Raw genomic sequence first — 18,861 nt, forward strand, 5'->3', positions numbered from 1 at the left:
ATCATATTCCGGATGATAAGTGGAAGAGAGGGAATGAACTGAAAAAAATCCTTTAGTTCAACTCATCCAATTACTTCAATATGAGAAGGATATATACATACTGTATATAATATGGGTTATTCAGTATGAAAAGGCAAATAAATATTTACTTGGAGAGTTCAAAGTTCATAACGTTGAACTTCGCCGTCTTGTTGTGGCTTCAAGTACTACCACACATCACATCCTGCTTAGAGTTATATCCAATCAGCAACCAGGCTTCTCTCAGGGGAGAAAAACGACCCTACTCTTCGGCAGGGTAAACAAACGGCTGCTAATGTGACTCGCATGCAAATTAGGGGTGTTGAGTCTCTCGGACGGGTAGACTGGGACCTGCCTACTTGTCTGTGAATGGTTAATGAGGGGACTAACAATTTGAAAGAGGAGAGGATATAAATCCTCAGATGTGTTCCTTACTTGTGGAATCGGCCTGATCGATCCTCGTTGTCTGCGTACAGGAACATCTTTAAGGCGTAGTTTTCAATGTGGGCGTTGCCGACCACCTCCTGACTGATGGAGTCGTTGTCACCCAGCTCCTTCTTCATCTGGAAAACAAACGCACACACACTTAATCACAGTTAATTAGATCAATTAATCCACAGGTAAAAGCACTGCGGGGAACTCTTAGTGAGACTGGGAATGTTAAAAAATAAAACAAATGATATGCTGTTAAAAATGAGAATGCATTACTGACAAAACATCAGTATGCTTTGAGAGTGAACACAGGAATCACTTTACTCCATCAATAAGCAGCAGTGACAAAACAGACATTGTGATCGAGACACGTCTTCCTTAAGTGCTCTCTGCACAAAGAGTATGAAAACAACAGCGAGGTCACACTGTCCTCATTCACTGTTCATACATATACCTACATAAAATGATCCACCTATTTATTACTGTAGAAATGAGGTCCGGAGCAAAGAAGGATATCAGGTGACGTAGTATCAGAGCACCAAAATCCACGTAGGGAGGAGGGTCAGGGTGGTGTACGGGCCCCAAAACACAGGACTTTGACCTGGAGGACCGGTGTTCATGTCCTGGAAGAACTAAGACAAACCATCACCTTTATCTGATCTGAACCAAGTCCTTTAGGGTCTAAACTTAACCGTCACCTTTTGTCGTCTAAACTTAACCGTCACCTTCTGTCGTCTAAACTTAACAGTCACCTTTTATCGTCTAAACTTAACAGTCACCTTTTGTCGTCTAAACTTAACCGTCACCTTCTGTCGTCTAAACTTAACAGTCGCCTTTTATCGTCTAAACTTAACAGTCACCTTTTGTCGTCTAAACTTAACCGTCACCTTCTGTCGTCTAAACTAAACTGTCACCTTTTGTCGTCTAAACTTAACTGTCACCTTCTGTCGTCTAGACTTAACAGTCGCCTTTTGTCGTTTAAACTTAACCGTCACCTTATGTCGTCTAAACTTAACCGTCGCATTCTGTTGCCTAAACCTAACCGTCACCTTCTCCTTTCTAATCTTAACCGTCTCCTTTTGTCGTCTAAACTTAACAGTCACCTTTTGTCATCTAAACTTAACTTAACCGTCACCTTTTGTTGTCTAAACTTAACCGTCGCCATTTCATGTCTTCACTTAACCGTCCCCTTTTGTCGTCTAAACTTAACCGTCGCCTTTTGTCGTCCAAACTTAACCGTCACCTTTTGTCGCCTAAACTTAACCATCGCCTTTTGTCGACTAAACTTAACCGTCACCTTTTGTCGTCTAAACTTAACCGTCCCCTTTTGTCGTCTAAGCTTAATAGTCACCTTCTGTCTGAACTTAACCTTCGCCTTTTGTTGTCTAAACTTAACCATCACATTCTGTTGCCTAAACTCAACCATCGCCTTCTTCTTTCTAAACTTAACCGTCTCCTTTTGTCGTCTAAACTTAACCATCACCTTTTGTCGTCTAAACTTAACGTCACCTTTTGTCGTCTAAACTTAACCATCACCTTTTGTCGTCTAAACTTAACCGTTGCCTTTAGTTGCCTGAACTTGACCGTCACCTTCATGACACTAAACAGTCCCATGTCTCAAAAGAAAACAGACTTTTTTTTTGAGAGCATTTATAAAAATGTGTCCAAACATCTGAACACGAGTGAACAAGTCTTCGCTCCAGAGGACATCATCTAGTGAGCCTCCAGCTCGCTCTGTTCGTCTTTTCTTTGCATGCATTTTCTGGGCCTGGAATTCCTCTTTTCCATTAACTCCCGCCCTCTCTCCTTCTCTGGTTCTCTCTCGCTCCATTAAGACGTCCAGCAGTGCTTCAGGTTTCTTGTAAAACCACTAAAAGCAAACACGCTGGTTCCCTCCAGCAGGTGGACCCTGACCGGCCTGAATAGACACACTGTTCCCCAACCTAATCGATGTGTGTGTGTGTGTGTGTGTGTGTGTGTGTGTGTGTGTGTGTGTGTGTGTGTGTGTGTGTGTGTGTGTGTGTGTGTGTGTGTGTGTGTGTGTGTGTGTGTGTGTGTGTGTGTGTGTGTGTGTGTGTGTGTGTGTGTGTGTGTGGTAGAGGAATGTAAAACCACTGGGCTGAGTGCAGAATGAATGAAGGACAACTGGTCAGGGAATTCAGCGAGTCTGGATCAAAAGAGACTTCAGTGAAAACAGTCTCTCATTCTCGCTCTGAAGTTTCAATTTGACTGTCAACCAAACTTTAAAAGGGCACGTCCATTTATTTCTTTATTTCATAGGCTTTTATTTCATCCTGTAGCTGACCAGGAATTTCTAAATTGTCTTTAGAGGCCCTGGAAACTTTTTTCGCTCAACAAGTTTGTTTCATTTGGAGGTGAACACAACAGGATGGTTTTCCCCCAAACCGTCTCTCGATTGCTGCTTAGTTAGTTTAGTTTAGTATGTTCGAGAGAAATATTTAGCATTTGAGTCCCAGGTCTTCAGGCTTTCATAACAGAGGGCTGCAGTGTAAAGTAGACAACTACGTTTACAGCATCAATGACAGATCAAAGAATTTGGGGAGAAACAGTGCTTGTTATTTCACTAGTTCACTTATATGTGATATGAACTTTTCAGTTTTCCACTGCTCAATTAATTGTTATTAATTGAGGTTTAAATGGCACCAAAGGGGTTTGTTCCTGCGTGGTGTGGTGAACCCACTTTATGTGTAAAATGTGTCAAAATTAGGCTGGAATCATGTTTTAAACTCTGCTTTTAACGCTGGACGCAGTGCAGAACACATTGCTTTGGAAAATACCCTGCAGCTCTTATTATTCTGGACAAATTGGACTGACCTTAACTACTGTATAACTACAATCACAGGGCAGGGGAAACCATATAAACGCCATGTCTCCGGTTTTAATGTGAACAGCCCAAATAGAAAACAGTGGAAAGACGTTGGACAGAAAGTAACAGGTGTTACTGAATAATTAACAGCATGAATCACAGCAGCAACACTGCAAAGAGTCTGACAGCGCGACGTCATTAGTGCCTGCTCATTAATAGCTGTCTGCTAAATAAAGACATCGGTGCGCATTAGATTTACCAACACTCTTACTTGGTAAGTTCAATATTAATAAAGCCATTAATTCATTGAGAGGTGATTAAAAGAAATGTAAATGTATTTTCAGACTGGCTATATTTAGCAGCATCTGACTGGTAGCTACTGGAGGTTTCCCAGCCTCCAGCAAATTCAAACTGAGTTTTACAGTTGTTAAAAAAAAAGAAAAAGAGAAATTTTCCACTGCCCCATTGAGAGCGAAGCCTCTGAGAATTGAGCCGGCGATGATGACGGAAAATAGAATTAATGAGTCCAACATGTACCGTACTGTAGGAGCCAGGTCATCAGGGAGAGAGAGCGAGAGAGTTGCTGTGGTTTGTGTGTAGAGATGAGTCACAGCTACCCGCAACAGTTCATAAAGACCATACACAAAAAAAACCTCAGGGTATCCCCACGTTTCAGAGAGCTGCGCTGAGAAAGACATTTAGGACGTGTTGCTAGCCTGGTCTCCGTCAGGACAGAAAAGAAACGCCATGATTAAATAATCAGGCTTCTCCATGTGTGCTGCCAAAAGCACCTGGGGAAGCTTTTACCGGATAGTGAAATGTAACCAGAAAGAAAAACTCAGATTCAAATGACTCAACCTTTGTGAAGACTTTCAAACCCATCAAGGTCTGAAAGGCAAATTCAAGAAGGGCCCATTACAAATACACTTGATGTCTAAAAGGTGCATGGATCCAATCAAACCACTTCCTGTAGGCAGGGGTCAAGAAAGTCAATACTCGACCGTTGCCTGCTTCCCATTTGGCAAACATTCTTGCCAGTAGTGGAACCATGCCAATCTTTGAGGCTCAGGTCCATCAGCCTCCATGTCTGGTCTCCAGGAAAGGACTCTGTTGTCCATAATCTGGTCGATCAATGTCGATCTGTCCCCTCGCCTTGGATCAGTTTTCCATCAGGAACTGTTGCCCCTGAAAACACAGCTTTTAGGGTCATTGGGGAGTTATTATGACTCTTACTGCTTCTTGGCAAGACACACCCTGTGTAGTATTTAAGGTTCAGCCATGCATCCCTAATGTCTATGATCAGATTCTGCATATGAATGTAGATTCTGTAGTCAACTGGACAAGATTTGGTTTGTTAGTCTCAGAAGTGTGGACCAATCATGTGTGGGGAGTAAAACAGGCGGGACTGTAATCACTGAAACCGCCGGCTACTGTCTGAAAACGACTGAGCTTTTCATTTGTTTTTCATTTTTCATCTGCAGAGCTCTGTAGAGATGCCATCTCTCAACTCCAAACACATTCTCAAGTTCTGCACTATAAACAATGACAGCCGCATGGAAGAGGATTACTGTCATAAAACAAATTGTAAAAGTTGTTTGCTTGTGGTCTTGCAGACAGACCTGACAAAGTATGAATTCAGATCTTTAACAAATCATCATCACAATGCAGTTATTTCGGTTGACTTTTTATCAATTAAATCACAGCAAGATCTGAACCTCAGTGCTGAAAGCATTGGCAGTCATCCAGACGTTCCTTCCTGGTGGAGGCGGTGAAATTCACAGAGCTGCACATTTCTGGTGACCTTGAAGGGGCAGAGGTTGGTTGATCCGTGCATGTGACCAGAAATTTCACAAGTTCTACATGTATGGCACGGTGGCAAGAAAAGAAGCATCTTATGAAAAAATGTGAGTCTCATAAAAAAAAAAAATAATAATTGAAGATTCCGATGCCATGTGGCAAAAGGTTTTTATGGTAAAATTTAACTTTTTGGGCTGAACTCCAAGAGCCATGTTTGGCAGAAACCAAACACAGCACACCATACCTACAGTGAAGCCTGGTGGTGGCAGCATTATGTTGTGGGCTTGTTTCTCTTCAGCAGGGACTGGGCAGTTGGTCAGGACTAAAGGGAAAGTGGATGCTGCCAAGTCCACCCAAATTCTTGAGGAAAACCCTTGCCCCTCAGTTAGACACTTGAAAGGTAGGTGGTTGACCTTCAGCATGACAACGACCCAAAACACACCTCCATAAAAACAACACAGTGTCTAAAGGATGGGAAGGTGAATGTCCTAGAGTGGCCCAGTCAGAGCCCGGACCTGAATCCTACAGAACATCTGTGGATGGACTTGAAGAGTGCAGTCCATCAACTCTCACCACAGAATCTGACTGAACTCCAACAGTTCTGCAGGAAGAATGGGGAAATACTGTATTTCCAAGTCTAGGTGCACAAAGCTGGTAGAGCCATATCCAAACAGACTGATGGCTGTAATTAAAGCAAAGGTCATTTCATCCATCTTTAACCGCTTGTCCCTGACAGGGTCACGGGACTCGAGCAGATCCCAGCTGACATCGGGCTTGAGGCGAGGTACACGCTGGACGTCTATCACAGGACACATAGAGACAAACAGAGGCAGACAACCATTCACACTCACATTCACACCTACGGGCAATTTAGAGTCATCACTGAACCTAAACACCTGCATGTCTTTGGACTGTGGGAGGAAGCCGGAGAACCCGGAGAAAACCCACGCAGACACGGGGGACTTTTCCAGCCCTTCTAGTCCAGTTTTTTTATTTTTTATTAATTTTCAATATTTTTGAAAAAAAAAAAAATCACTTGAATGTTGTAATGCAAAATGTGTAAAGCACAATGTAAAAGTATGATTAATTAATTCATTCATAATTAATTTGTATGTTTTATCCTTTCAGGCTGTAAAACTAAAAAAGTGACTATTTAAAAAGAGTATCATGACTTTCTATAGGCACTGTACCATATGCTAACCCTTAACTTAAAATATATAAATAAGCTCTGTTTAATTAAATGTACAGTACATCATGTTTAAACATTATTCAACTGTTTAATATTTCATCAGTTAATTAAAAACTAACTTTTGAAAGCCTGCAGATATATATTAATAGTAAAAATAATATATGAACAGACTCCACTAATTACCTGTGTGTGTGTAAGTGTTACATTTGCTGTCAAAGACATTAGAAATATCTATTTGAGGGATTAAGAGTGCACAAACAGGACACTTGAGCCAATTAACACACTAACACACACACACACACACACACACACACACACACACACACACACACACACACACACACACACACACACACACACACACACACACACACACACACACACACACACACACACACACACACACACACACACACACACACACACACACACACACACACACACACACACACACACACACACACACACACACACACACACACACACACACACACACACACACACACACACACACACTTCAAAGTGGCGGATGTGAGTCCTGTTGACATCCTGAGTGTGACAGTAATGAAGATCCCTGGAGCCTCTGTAAATTAAACCTGTGGTGTGTTTGCGTGTTTTCATCTTCATCCCCTGCCTCCTTTAAATTGGCTCTTAGCGGTCATAAAGTCAGTCCACTTCCCACCTCCTCACCCTTTCTCCTCCACCTCCAACCCCCCCCCCCCCTCCATAAAAACATCCACCTGCTCTCGTGCACCTCCTCTTGGCTCGTCTGAACGCCTCTCTCGCCGCTGTGGGACCCATTTGATAAATTATGGGTCCGACCACATCGAGCAACTTACCACAGCGCTTCAAAAGCTTCACAATGAATCCGATGAATATGGGGACGACCAAGTGACTCTGAAAACAAAAAGCTGCGGACGGCATGCTTTGGGAGTTGCAGCGTGGCCTCTCCTGTCCCTCTCACTCTCTGGATAAAAGGCTCATTTATTTGACCCCCACTGGGACCTTCTGAGTCCGTCCCCCCTCCTCCCGTCTCATCTCACCTCCTCCATGCTCCTCATAACAACTCTATAAAATCTCATTAGTTTGGCCCCTGTTGACAGGTTGCCTTCCTTACCTTAATGTGTGTCAAATGGAAGCGTGGGCCTTGCTGCCGTCCTCTGACTCCAAATTAACTTTTTATTTAATCTACCAACGCTTATGAAGACAAGATAATCCAGATAAACGACTACACTGGTTTTGTCCTGTATCATAAATTCAGCTCTCTCTTTTCTTTACAGCGTTGAGTTACTGACATGAAAAGCTGAAATATGTTGAATACACAGACAGATGCTGGAATGTGACTTCATTCATGTAACGTTACTGAACAAAGACAAACCAGCGTGTTTCCCTCTGTCCACCTGCTGGAGAGAACAGTGGAGGAAATTTATTGGAAATTTTGGGGCCAACTTTCGCTCCTCGATCACGTTTTTGTAAGTGGAATTCTGGGATTCCTAAGGGCGTTTTGGCCTCTGCCTCCCTTAATTTCAAACTATTTTGCCTTACATATCATCAACAGCACCATTACAGCATCACTACTTCCGTCTTACATTTCACAATAACAGCCCCACACATAATCACTGATTACCAAGGAACGTTTCACTATGAAGCAAACCTATAAAAGAGCTGACAACTCAATTAAATATCTAACATTAGCTTCAGGAAGGGTGAATGGCTGAAGGTGGAACAACAAGAGTAACTGTAGAAACTCTAACGTTACGTTAAAACTATGTTTTGCTATTTCCAGAATACCTTTTTTTGAGCTCCAAATATAAAGTACTAATCAACAGCAATATCATCTGGATCATGATGTGAGCCGCAGCCAAGCCCTCAGCACAGCGACTTCCCGGCTGATCCAATAAGCAGTGTTTCTCCTACCATTATATTAGGGGAGCTCCCGCCTCCCCAAAGGCACCCCTGTCCCCTTGAAAGTCAGGTTCATATTATCTATCTATCTATCTATCTAATTTTCTGAATAGAATTCGATCCCAACAGGAGTCATTTAAGGATCCCTTTCCTATAGAACAGCTCTCTACCTTGTCCTTTTAGTAAACAAACTCAACAGCCTTATGTTATTTGTCTTATTTGCACGACAGCATGTTAATTCTGTCGCTACATGGTCGCCTGTTCAGAATTCTCATAAAACTCAGACAGTGTTGGAGATTCACTTGTTCAACGATCGTTTGTTAAAAACGGGGGGAAAACGAAACTGAAACTTATCAAAGATCCTTTATTATTTGGTTTGAGAAGAGGGTTCACTCCTACAAAAAACAACTAAAGCAGAATTAAACAAACTCATATTCTTTCTTTATTTTGTTATGCTTGAAACCGAAAAGTGACTTATGATTTAACTTAGGACTGTTTCTGTTGGAGAACTTTATTTGGATCTTTTGGACAAGTATTTAGAAGACATTTTCTGATACCGAGTGTAGCCAATTAGTGCTTGTAAACTGTGATCCTTCAGTCTGGTGATTTTTACCCCCCATGCTGTAAGTGCCAAAAACTGCAGTTCTCCGAGTGGCCACTAGAGGTACTTTGCACAATAGAGCAGTTCCTCATTGACCCCCATGTTAAATAGGCCTAGATGCTCATCTGTTGATGCAGCAGAAGACCGACCGGCGACAAACAGCCAACTGTGGACCCTGTTATAGAGTGTTGGTGTGTGAGTGCGTGCGCGTGTGTTGATCACAGCAGAGCAGCGTCAGAGCTCTGCTGTGTGTTCTGAAACAAACCAAAGTGTGAAAGTCATTTTAAAGCCACACCTCTGGTCACTTCGCTGATGGATGCTGACAGCAGTAATAAGGCTGTCAGTGGCTCTACAGTCAGCCATTACTCTTCATGAAACATTTTATAATAAGTCACCTGACACCGTCCAACGTGTACCAACTGCTATGAGAGCAGATGAGATTCTTACCTAGCCTCCAGCCAACTTCTCTGCAGACTGGACGTCACACTCACTTTAATCTTCTAGTGTTTGGAAAGAGCTGGACACTTGATCAGACTAATTTTTAATACCACAACACATTAACGTTTTCCAGTCCTTGGGGAAAAGGTTTTATTACTTTTACTTTCTTTTTTATTTGTTGGTACTCACAATATTTACAGTTCTTCTACTGTAATTATTGCATTGATAAAACCCCTTTTCTTTTCTTCTCATTTTATTTTTTTCTTATTCATTGTCTTGTTTTTTCGTGCCTTTGTTTCCTTATTTAAAAAGAATGGTGTTGGCTTTACTTTTATTACAGAACAAATAACTTTGTATCATGGAGAACAGACAACATGTATTGATCTAATAAAAAAAAAGAAAATACTACAAACTCGACAGCTAATCCCTGACGTTTAAAAACAAGTTTAAACTTTAAAGTAAATAAGAAAAAAGTCAAAATTGATCAGGTTTATCCCTGAAATGGTTAATCACATTTTTTTTAATCAAGCAAATGGTGATTTTGAAATCAGGATTTGGCTTCGCCTATATGATGACTGTCTTAGCCCGCTGTGTTGATTCTGAACACTCTAACCCTAGCTTAAGTCTGTGGTAGGGATGCTATGATATAAGATGTTGACAGAATGATTATTGTCAGAGGAAATACCCCGATTATTAATGAGTAAATTTCTTATTTGACACTCACTTGAAAATAGAGGGCTCAGCACGTCCTCATAGAACTGGAGTTACATCCAGGTAACTACTACATATCACCACAGCGACTTCCTGGTTGAACCAATCAGGAGAGTGCCAAAAACTGCAGTTCTCTGAGTGTCCACTAGGGGCAGGTTTCATAACATACCAGTTTCTCATTGACCCCCATGTTAAACAGGCTGTTTTCACAGCATCATTAAACCTGTTTAAGGCCTGGGACAAAAAAACATTCTAGTCTGTATGTTTAGGTCATATCTCCATGACAACACTGAGGGGTGTTATTTTTGTTTGTATCAGGCTATTTTTTATTTTATTGGAGGTAAAAGTTTATGAATAATTAGGGGTGTGGCCTCTTGAGTGACAGCTAGTCTCTGTCCCTCACTTCTCCTCGGAGGTAAAAGTCAGCCTGATGGACGTATCTCCCTCCCCCCAATGTCACATACATGCCCTTTTTTGGTAAGAGGAAATGAGGCGGAGTCAAAGTCTGTTTCGGTTTAAGGAGGAGAATGCGTAACGCACACATGCACACTCACGCCCCCCAGGATCCCCCAAGGAGCAACAGGACCAAAGCAGGTCTAACTCACTGTCTCCAGCTGGTCCATGAGTTTGACCAGGAACTTTCGGCACTCTGGTGTTTTACTGTCCAGCTTCATGCCGGTCTGCATGGCGTAGAGCCGACCTGCAGCAGAGGAGGACAGGAAAGAGGGAGAGAATAAAACATCTTTGTAGCGCTCAGTGCAAGACTCATTGGCACAGAGTGGGATGATTTTTTGTGTGCGTTTCCTTCTCCTCTGCAACAAATCAAACACAGACTCAGCGGAGCGGAGAGTAAGGTCGGAGAGATCCCCATCTTTCCAACGGCGGGACGGGCCTGGTCACACAGAGCTGTCAGAACTCCAACTCCCACAATCCCTCACCTGTCAATTAGCTCTGTGGTCAGATTCTTCTCTTCACATGATGAAACGCAGTGGTTCTCAAACTTTGTACATGACGTACCAGCTCAGAAAATATCAGGCTCTCTCAAGTCCCACCACTAAGACCAATGTTAAAATACAGTAACGGACAGGAAAGTTTATTCCTAATCAGAAGATTTATTGTTGACTCCTCAGCCACAGCTACACTGTAGAAAGAACATCAGAACTGACATGTCAGTGATTTCAAACCAATCATTTTACCTCTACTTACTATCTTGCATCATAGTTCTCTAATTACATGACTGAACTCTTTGATCAAACATACAAAGAGGTGTCATTGATTTCCTACCTTCCAGTTTCCTTGCATTCTTAAGCTGTGCTTGAGACACTGTAGGTAACCTTTCACAGCTAGGGTTGAAAAGGGGAGGTACATTTCTGATAAATTGCTGGAAACTTTCCTGAAACAAAAATATGACAGGAAATGCTGAACTTCTTATTATATTAATTTAGTAATTAATGTTTCCTTTTTTATTTTGGAGATTTCTTCAAGTACCACCAAAGAGTTACAATACCACAGTTTGAGAACCTGATGTGACGCCTTAAAGACGGGACTCCTGACTCTGTGTGTGTGTGTGTGTGTGTGTGTGTGTGTGTGTGTGTGTGTGTGTGTGTGTGTGTGTGTGTGTGTGTGTGTGTGTGTGTGTGTGTGTGTGTGTGTGTGTGTGTGTGTGCGTGTGTGCGTGTGTGTGTGTGTGTGTGTGTGTGTGTGTGGACAGTAGGAATGTATTAAATTTTTGGTCTTAATTAGATGTTATTCTATGTCAAGAGTCTTAGGTAGAATATAAAAACAAGCCGTTCAGCCGAGTTATTTTGTACATGCACAATTATTAATATTACATATTTTTTGTGTGTGTGTTTAGGGGCTTTGTCCTGTTAAAAGAGAGTTATTAAATGATGTTAGAAACTTAGAAGCGTTAGTTAGAAGCGTCTGCTGTCACGGTTCAAAATTAGCTTTTTTGTCCAGTGATCAAAAGGTTGATAAATGCTCAAATCTACAACTTAATGCAGTTAAAGTGGAATTTTGGTATTTTTCAACCTGCTTTATTTTGAAATTGGTCATGACTGATAATGATTGATCATTTGTTTGAGATGAAAAGTCAGAATTCTCTGATTCTAGCTTCTAAAATGTGACTGTTTTATGGTTTCTTTCCTCTAGGACAGTGAACTGAATATCATGAGACACTGATCCACAGCTTTCACTATTTTATGACATTTTAGAAAAAAACAACTGATCCATTAAAGGATAAAATGATTATCAAATGAATTAACAATGAAAATAATCACCACATAATCAGCATAAATACACATTTGGCGGGACTGTGAAAAAACCTCTTACTTGATGAGATTGTGGTGCTTATAATCAGTTAGACTATATGCATGTTGTTTTTTGTTTTGTTATATATTCTTATTTTTTCTGCAATTTCCCGGCATCAATCAATCCAATTAAGTATTTCTATTTTATTCTATTATTATAGTTTATTTTTATGAAATGAGCTGTTTTACATTGGTGATTATTTTGGTTTAATTGATTTACTTTGTATAATTACGAGTCTATATATGTACAGAAGACAGTTGAGAGGTTTACCAGAATTTAACAATGCTGTACAAAAACTCAATACAATCCTAATTACAAAAAAAGAATGAAAATAATCATTGGCTAAGGTTAGAAGACGTCTTACACATTTTTCATGTCAGGGAAGATTATATTACAGGTATGATTGAATCTGTGCAACAACTTTAAAACAGTTGAGATAGTTTCTCAACTAAATAAACAGCATAAAAACATGGACCTCATCAGCAGAGGTATCAGAGTCTCAGTCCCTCTGAATCTAAACATACATGTCTCATGTGAGTTCAGGTCTGAGTGAGACAGATTCTTCCATCTATGAAGGAAATCTGTTGCCCTCCTAATGAAGGAGAAATGCCAAAAACAACTAAGCATTCAACAGTTTCAGCAAACTACTCGCATGCTGGATGAACTTCACCAACATAAAACAAACAGTAAAATGTTTGGAAGTGAAAAAACCCTTCATTTACTGTTCACTTCTCAGAGGTGAAGAGTTGTTCTATTTAAAAAGCATCTGGTGAAGCAAGAAAAACTAAACACTGACTAGGGGTGTCATGAGAAATACTTGCGATACATTTCGATCTAAAAACAAAACAAAACACAATGCCTATTTTTTGAGGCACCGGAAGCGTCGGAAGCACTGGAAGCACCGGACGTTTTGATGCTGTGTCTCTTCCTGAACTAATGGGGGCAGTATAGAGTGTTCCACTTATACTTGCATTCAGAAGTGGGAGGTCACGAAGAAGTAGCGCTCACATGATGTAACAAACCCCATGTGGAAGTGAACTACAGCGATCTCTTTGCCCCGACTCGTTGATAAAAAAGGCACCATGAGTCATGTTTGGAAGTATTTTGCGTGTGAGGTAGATGACCGTGGAGTTATCATCAATCCTCAGAAGCCACTATGCAAACCATGCTACTGTGCTCTTCAAACCAAGAGAGGCAATACTTTTATTTTAGCGTTTACTCTAACAACAAGCAACGTTCAAAACACGACTGACACATTTCCTCAAACAAAACTATAAAGACTGATCAGATAAGGAAGGTTATGTTTAACATTATAACGAAAAACTAAACAGGAGGCATTCACGAGGACAGCTACGGTCCAGCAGCTAATTCAAGGTGATTTTGATTCATACTGTATATATGAACATTAAAATGTTTTAACGAGTTAACGTTTACATTATGAAATTCACGTAACATGATTTTTGGATGCTAGCGGACACATCTGCTGTAATAATGCCTTATGTTATGGAGCATACGGGCTGTAGGTTTAACGTTAGCCTGTACCTCGTAGTAATGCAGCCTCTGCTAATCAGTTAGCACGCCTCTTTACATTTCCAAGTTCTGGGACCAAGTTCATGTTTAAGTAAATAGGTTCTTAGACAATCCTCCTTTTTTTTTTTTACTGCAGTATCAAATTGCCATCGAGAATCATGTAATTTCACTGGCAGGGGCACAGACTACTGGACTTTTGATACCGTGTCATCTCTAACACCAACAATTATTTTCACGCCCAGGTTTGTCATCTGCACTTTGTTGTTCTAATGTTTCTGCCTCATGTTTACTCTTTGAGTCACTGTCCTGCATAGTTTCAGGTCACAGGGCAGCATTGTGAGGCGTCACCGCCATGCCACACTCAATATTTCCGAAAAATAATAATAAATTAAATTCCCCAGCGTGACATGTATGCATGCACTCATGTTAACCAGAAGAGACGAACAGCGAGCCGGTCCTCAGCTCCTGAAACAGCCGCTTGCCCAGAGACAAAGACGTCTTTGTGCCGTCACACCCATACAACATTCACAGACAATGAAGCGCAACACAGAAGGCTTTGACAGCAGAGAGGATGGAAGGCCACAGAGCTGAACCACAACCAAGACCATATCCACCCAAAGTGCTGCCCCCAGAGCTGGAACTGCATGTTTGTTTTCACCGCAGACAAACACGATTTTTACGTATGTCGTCTCTCACTCAAATGTGTTTTCTAATCTGCAAGTTTGAGGTGTTCATTCTTCATTAATTTCGTTTTAGTTTTTACACTGACAGGCTCAGACTGTTATCACAAGTGTCTGAGTGGATTATGGAAAGATTGAGAAGTCTCGTAGTGAAATCTTAATGTGAAATCCCGCGGGGAATCCAAATAATTTGTAAATTATTCTAAACACACTTCACGCAGCTTTAAAAAAGTGACATTCCTTTTGGATGCAGACAGGCATTGAGCTACAAATGGATCCTAATAAGTCCGGATACACTGCACAATCGGGTCTGCAGTTTGACCGGGACACTACTGCCAGACAAAGAGGACAAGACATCCTACCAAAGACCATTTTACTACAGAAACTGGCTGCTCCAAGAGTGAACGCTGTGCGTATGTGCAGCTAGCTACCGCTACACCACTTGGACAAATCACATAGAACACGATATTCCAAGTATAATATTTACAATTAAAAAAAATGTATTGAAGAGTGAACAGATAATATTAGATCAGTAGAATAAAAAGATTTAAATTTTATCCTCAAATGAAACAATACCTGAGGTGAGAACGTTTGACACCATGTTTCCATCATCCAGTCAGACACTTGTGAGAACAGTCTGAGCCTCTCAGTTCAGCTGCTTCACAGCAGACCGGCTGGTTTATATTTTGGCCACTAAAAGTGTACTTGAGCCATCAAATTTAGGGGCTTGGTGGCAGGTGGGACTAGTGCTTCACAGTATTAGTGTCTATCTCTTGGTTAGCAGTCATGCCGTCCCTATTATTTACGTCTAAGTCTATGAAGAAAACATGAAATACAAAGTGTTTGAATCAGGATGAAATTGTCCATAATAAGCTTTCGGGCTCGTTGATGGTGCTTTCCACTCCGCTGCACCTCTTTTCTGCCTGTCATGCACATAATTATGTTAAACTGCCAGAGATTTGGCTTCTTTTCCTTCTTTTTTATATTATTCATCAATCTAAAACCACACACTTCACTTGAAGGACTCAGCTGTTGCTGCAGAAGCACACAGAGGATGAAAGTAAATGAAGGATATAAAAGCCAGAAGTATCTGCACTGGAGGTGTCACATAAAGCATTTTTCATGAACTCATCCTCCTGCAGAAAGAGCGACCACGGAAAAAAATGGCACCGAAAAAAAGAACTGGATAAATCCTCACAAGGTCCTTTCTGTTGATTTATATCTCTGTTTGCTATCAGTCACACAAACAATCAACAATCGATCTAGTTATTAATCTATTCATTTAAAATGGCAGGTGTCATAATCTCAGGCTTAAGACTTCACCTTTTCGGTCCCGTTTTGTTTCTTGTGAATCATTTTGAATATCTGTAAAAGAAGGCATTAACTTAATGTTATTTATTGTTTATAACTAGAGCACTGTATCTTGTTAGTTATAAATGACCAAAATGAACTAAATAAACTAAACTAAAGTAATGTTTTCGTGGTTCTGTAGACAGATGCACTAAAGGGACTTTTACGTCCTCGTCGTTCTCAGGATTATCACAAGCTTCTAAACATCTGTGAATTTGTTTGGATCCCGGCTCAAAGTGACATCCAGTGTGCAGCAGTGAGGGAATCTGTTGAGCGGGGGGGTACAACCAAGTTTAAAGTGTGTTGGCAGGGTGACACAGCCTCCATGCAGTGTTGACGTTGGTCAAGAAGAATCTGTGCCAATCTGAATCTTGGCCAATGCCGCCTCTCCGTCATATAGATGACAAGGACGTTATTATGGAGGATAGTTGTGTGCGTTCTCTCCGTCAGTAAAAGCTGTAACAAGTGCTTTATTACACCACAAAATGTTCCCTCAAACCCCTCAGTCCCTGTGGGGCATTTAACCACAAGAAGAAGGAAGTATTACATCAATAATTATCCCTCCAAATTCAAATTTAAGGTGTATACTCCAGAAAGAAAGAAACAATGTATAAGAATGGACGTATCTTCAGGTCTGAAAAGTGAAGTCAATGGTGAAGTAACTTAATGCTGCATTCTCTCTAATTTCCAGCAGGGGGAGACTTCACTTAAAGCTGCATTCTCTCTAATGTCCAGCAGGGGGAGACTTCACTTAAAGCTGCATTCTTTCTAATGTCTAGCAGGGGGAGACTCCACTTAAAGCTGCATTCTCTCTAATGTCCAGCAGGGGGAGACTCCACTTAAAGCTGCATTCTCTCTAATGTCCAGCAGGAGGAGACTCCACTTAAAGCTGCATTCTCCACTGGCTCCATAAAGAAGTGTGATTGTATAGAAGTCAATGAGAAAATGAGCCTAAACTTCTCTCTTATTCTCTCAGTAAACATTTTCCTAATGAGTTTATCGTCTCAGTCTCCAGTTTTAAGTCTTCTTCAATACAGCATGATGTTCATTGAGTAAATTATGGTCCCATTTAGAGTTAAATAGACCATAAAACAAGGGATGCTTTAGGGCGGGGCTAGACGGCCACCTGTCAATCAGGGTAGTAATGTGTATCCACGGCAACTGTGGACATTAAAATAGAACAAGTGAACTTGCACATCCACTCGACATGAATTTAAATTATTATGATGAATGTTCGCTCTCAATTATTCTTAAATATATAGAAACACCTGAATAGCTTTTTAATGCTGCGGGTGATCAGAGGATCACGTTGTCATTTCATAAATAAATGGCTTTGAAGAAGACAAACATTCACTTCCACCTCAGTGCAGGTAAATGGTTCCACTTGAGATCAACTGAACAAATCAAGTGAAAAGAGTTCAGATTAATTATGCACTTATATCCAAATACATTGAGAATGAGAATAAAGCATCCAGGAGTGTGTGGGGCCTCATCTCCACAGCTCATTTATAATGTCAATGATCCAATCTGTGTGAAACAGCAGCTGTAACGCAGCCAAACACTGTCAGCCGGGGAGCTGCTGCTGAATTACGCCGCTTCATTACAGCTAAACAAATCACGGCTTTGACTCAACCCGCTATTGATCGTCCTGTTCTGGGGCGGAGGTGAGCTAAAATATCGTCCTGCATTAGCCAGCTAATTTAGATAGTCCTGCTGATGAAGGGCTGAGGCCGAGTGATGGAGGAAATGCATCAACAGATGGTCAGGGGAAAAGGACCGAAGTACTGATCCGATTGAGCCCTGTAGACTCAATGTTTCAGGCAATAATGAAGGCCGTTGAATAAAAAAACTGCTCTCATTATTAATAACTGCACAAAAAGCACTTGAGTCATCATAATGCTGTTTTAAAAAAAGTCGAAATAACTCATTACAGCTGCTGAAACTCTCTGAGGACTATTTGCAGCGGCGGATAGATCCATATTTGTTGCTCTAGTGAGTGTTTGTGTCAGGGTTTTGTGTGTGTGGGAGTCAGAATAAACTTAGTGTGTGTGTTCATGGTTGTTTACTCAGATCGAGTGATCGCATTTTTTACTTGAGGGAGGATTGATTCCACATGGAGTAAATCTATTTTAACAAACATTAAGAGAGCGTCCAACTATCCGCAAGGTCTCTTTCTCCAATTAATCCTTTTAGTCATTTTGTATCTGTTTTTAGACACTTTACATTCGTTTTAGTCATTTGGCAAAAAATTTTAGTCAATTTTCATGTGGTTTTAGTCTTTTGCATCTGTTTTTAGCCATTTTGCATCTATTTTTAGCCATTTTGCATCTATTTTTAGTCATTGTGCCTCTAATTTTTAGTCATTTTACATCTATTTTTAGTCATTTTACATCTATTTTTAGTCACAATGCGTCTGTTTTTAGTCATTTTGCATCTAGTTTTAGTCATTTTGCATCTACTTTTAGTCATTGTGCCTCTAATTTTTAGTCATTTTGCATGCATTTTAGTCATTTGTATCTATTTTTGCCATTTTGTATCTGTTTTAAGTCATTTTGCATTGGTTTTTAACCATTTTGCATTAGTTTTTAACCATTTTGCATGCAAGCAAGAACACGAAGACAGAGACAGGGTTAAAAAGTTGTAACTGATTTGATAAATTGGGTAAAGCAGCTATTGGACATGATCGTCTGCATTTACTGCAATAGAAACAGGTTGATATGGTGCAATTTATGTCCTGCTTTAGGGTTAAGACAACAACTACATCATCTTGGCACCGCCCAAAAGATATATAATATCAGCAGACTGTTCCCTTTAATATATTACATATGTGTTTTATTACAGTAACAGTCTGGTGTTATTCTCGACTCTTTTTCTTCATGCTCGGTCAGATTTCCAATCTGTTCGATCAGGTTTGTATCCATCTGTTCAGCCAGTCAGTCTTCAGTTTCTGTTGGATGTTTAGGCTGTAACTACCACAGGACACACACAGCTTCTCTTGGATCTTTAGTTTACAGTCTATTTCATTTTGCAGCAGGACTTTTGGCAAGATTTGCATCTCACAGTTATTCAGCCG

General features: G+C 40.7%; 1 protein-coding gene across 2 annotated transcripts in view; it reads right to left on the minus strand.

Moving 5' to 3' along the window:
- vta1 (vesicle (multivesicular body) trafficking 1) overlaps positions 1-18,861 on the minus strand; it is a 64,840-nt gene that overhangs the window by 34,532 nt on the left and 11,447 nt on the right. For both annotated transcript variants that reach the window (XM_083933748.1, XM_083933747.1), the window contains exons 2-3: positions 10,524-10,618; positions 454-581 (exon numbers count right to left, since the gene is read on the minus strand). In XM_083933748.1, coding sequence (XP_083789874.1) covers positions 454-581; positions 10,524-10,618 — 223 coding nt within the window. The remainder of the gene's footprint in view (positions 1-453; positions 582-10,523; positions 10,619-18,861) is intronic.

The sequence above is a fragment of the Echiichthys vipera genome, assembly GCF_963691815.1.
Source record: "Echiichthys vipera genome assembly, chromosome: 19".
NCBI classification, from domain to species: domain Eukaryota; kingdom Metazoa; phylum Chordata; class Actinopteri; order Perciformes; family Trachinidae; genus Echiichthys; species Echiichthys vipera.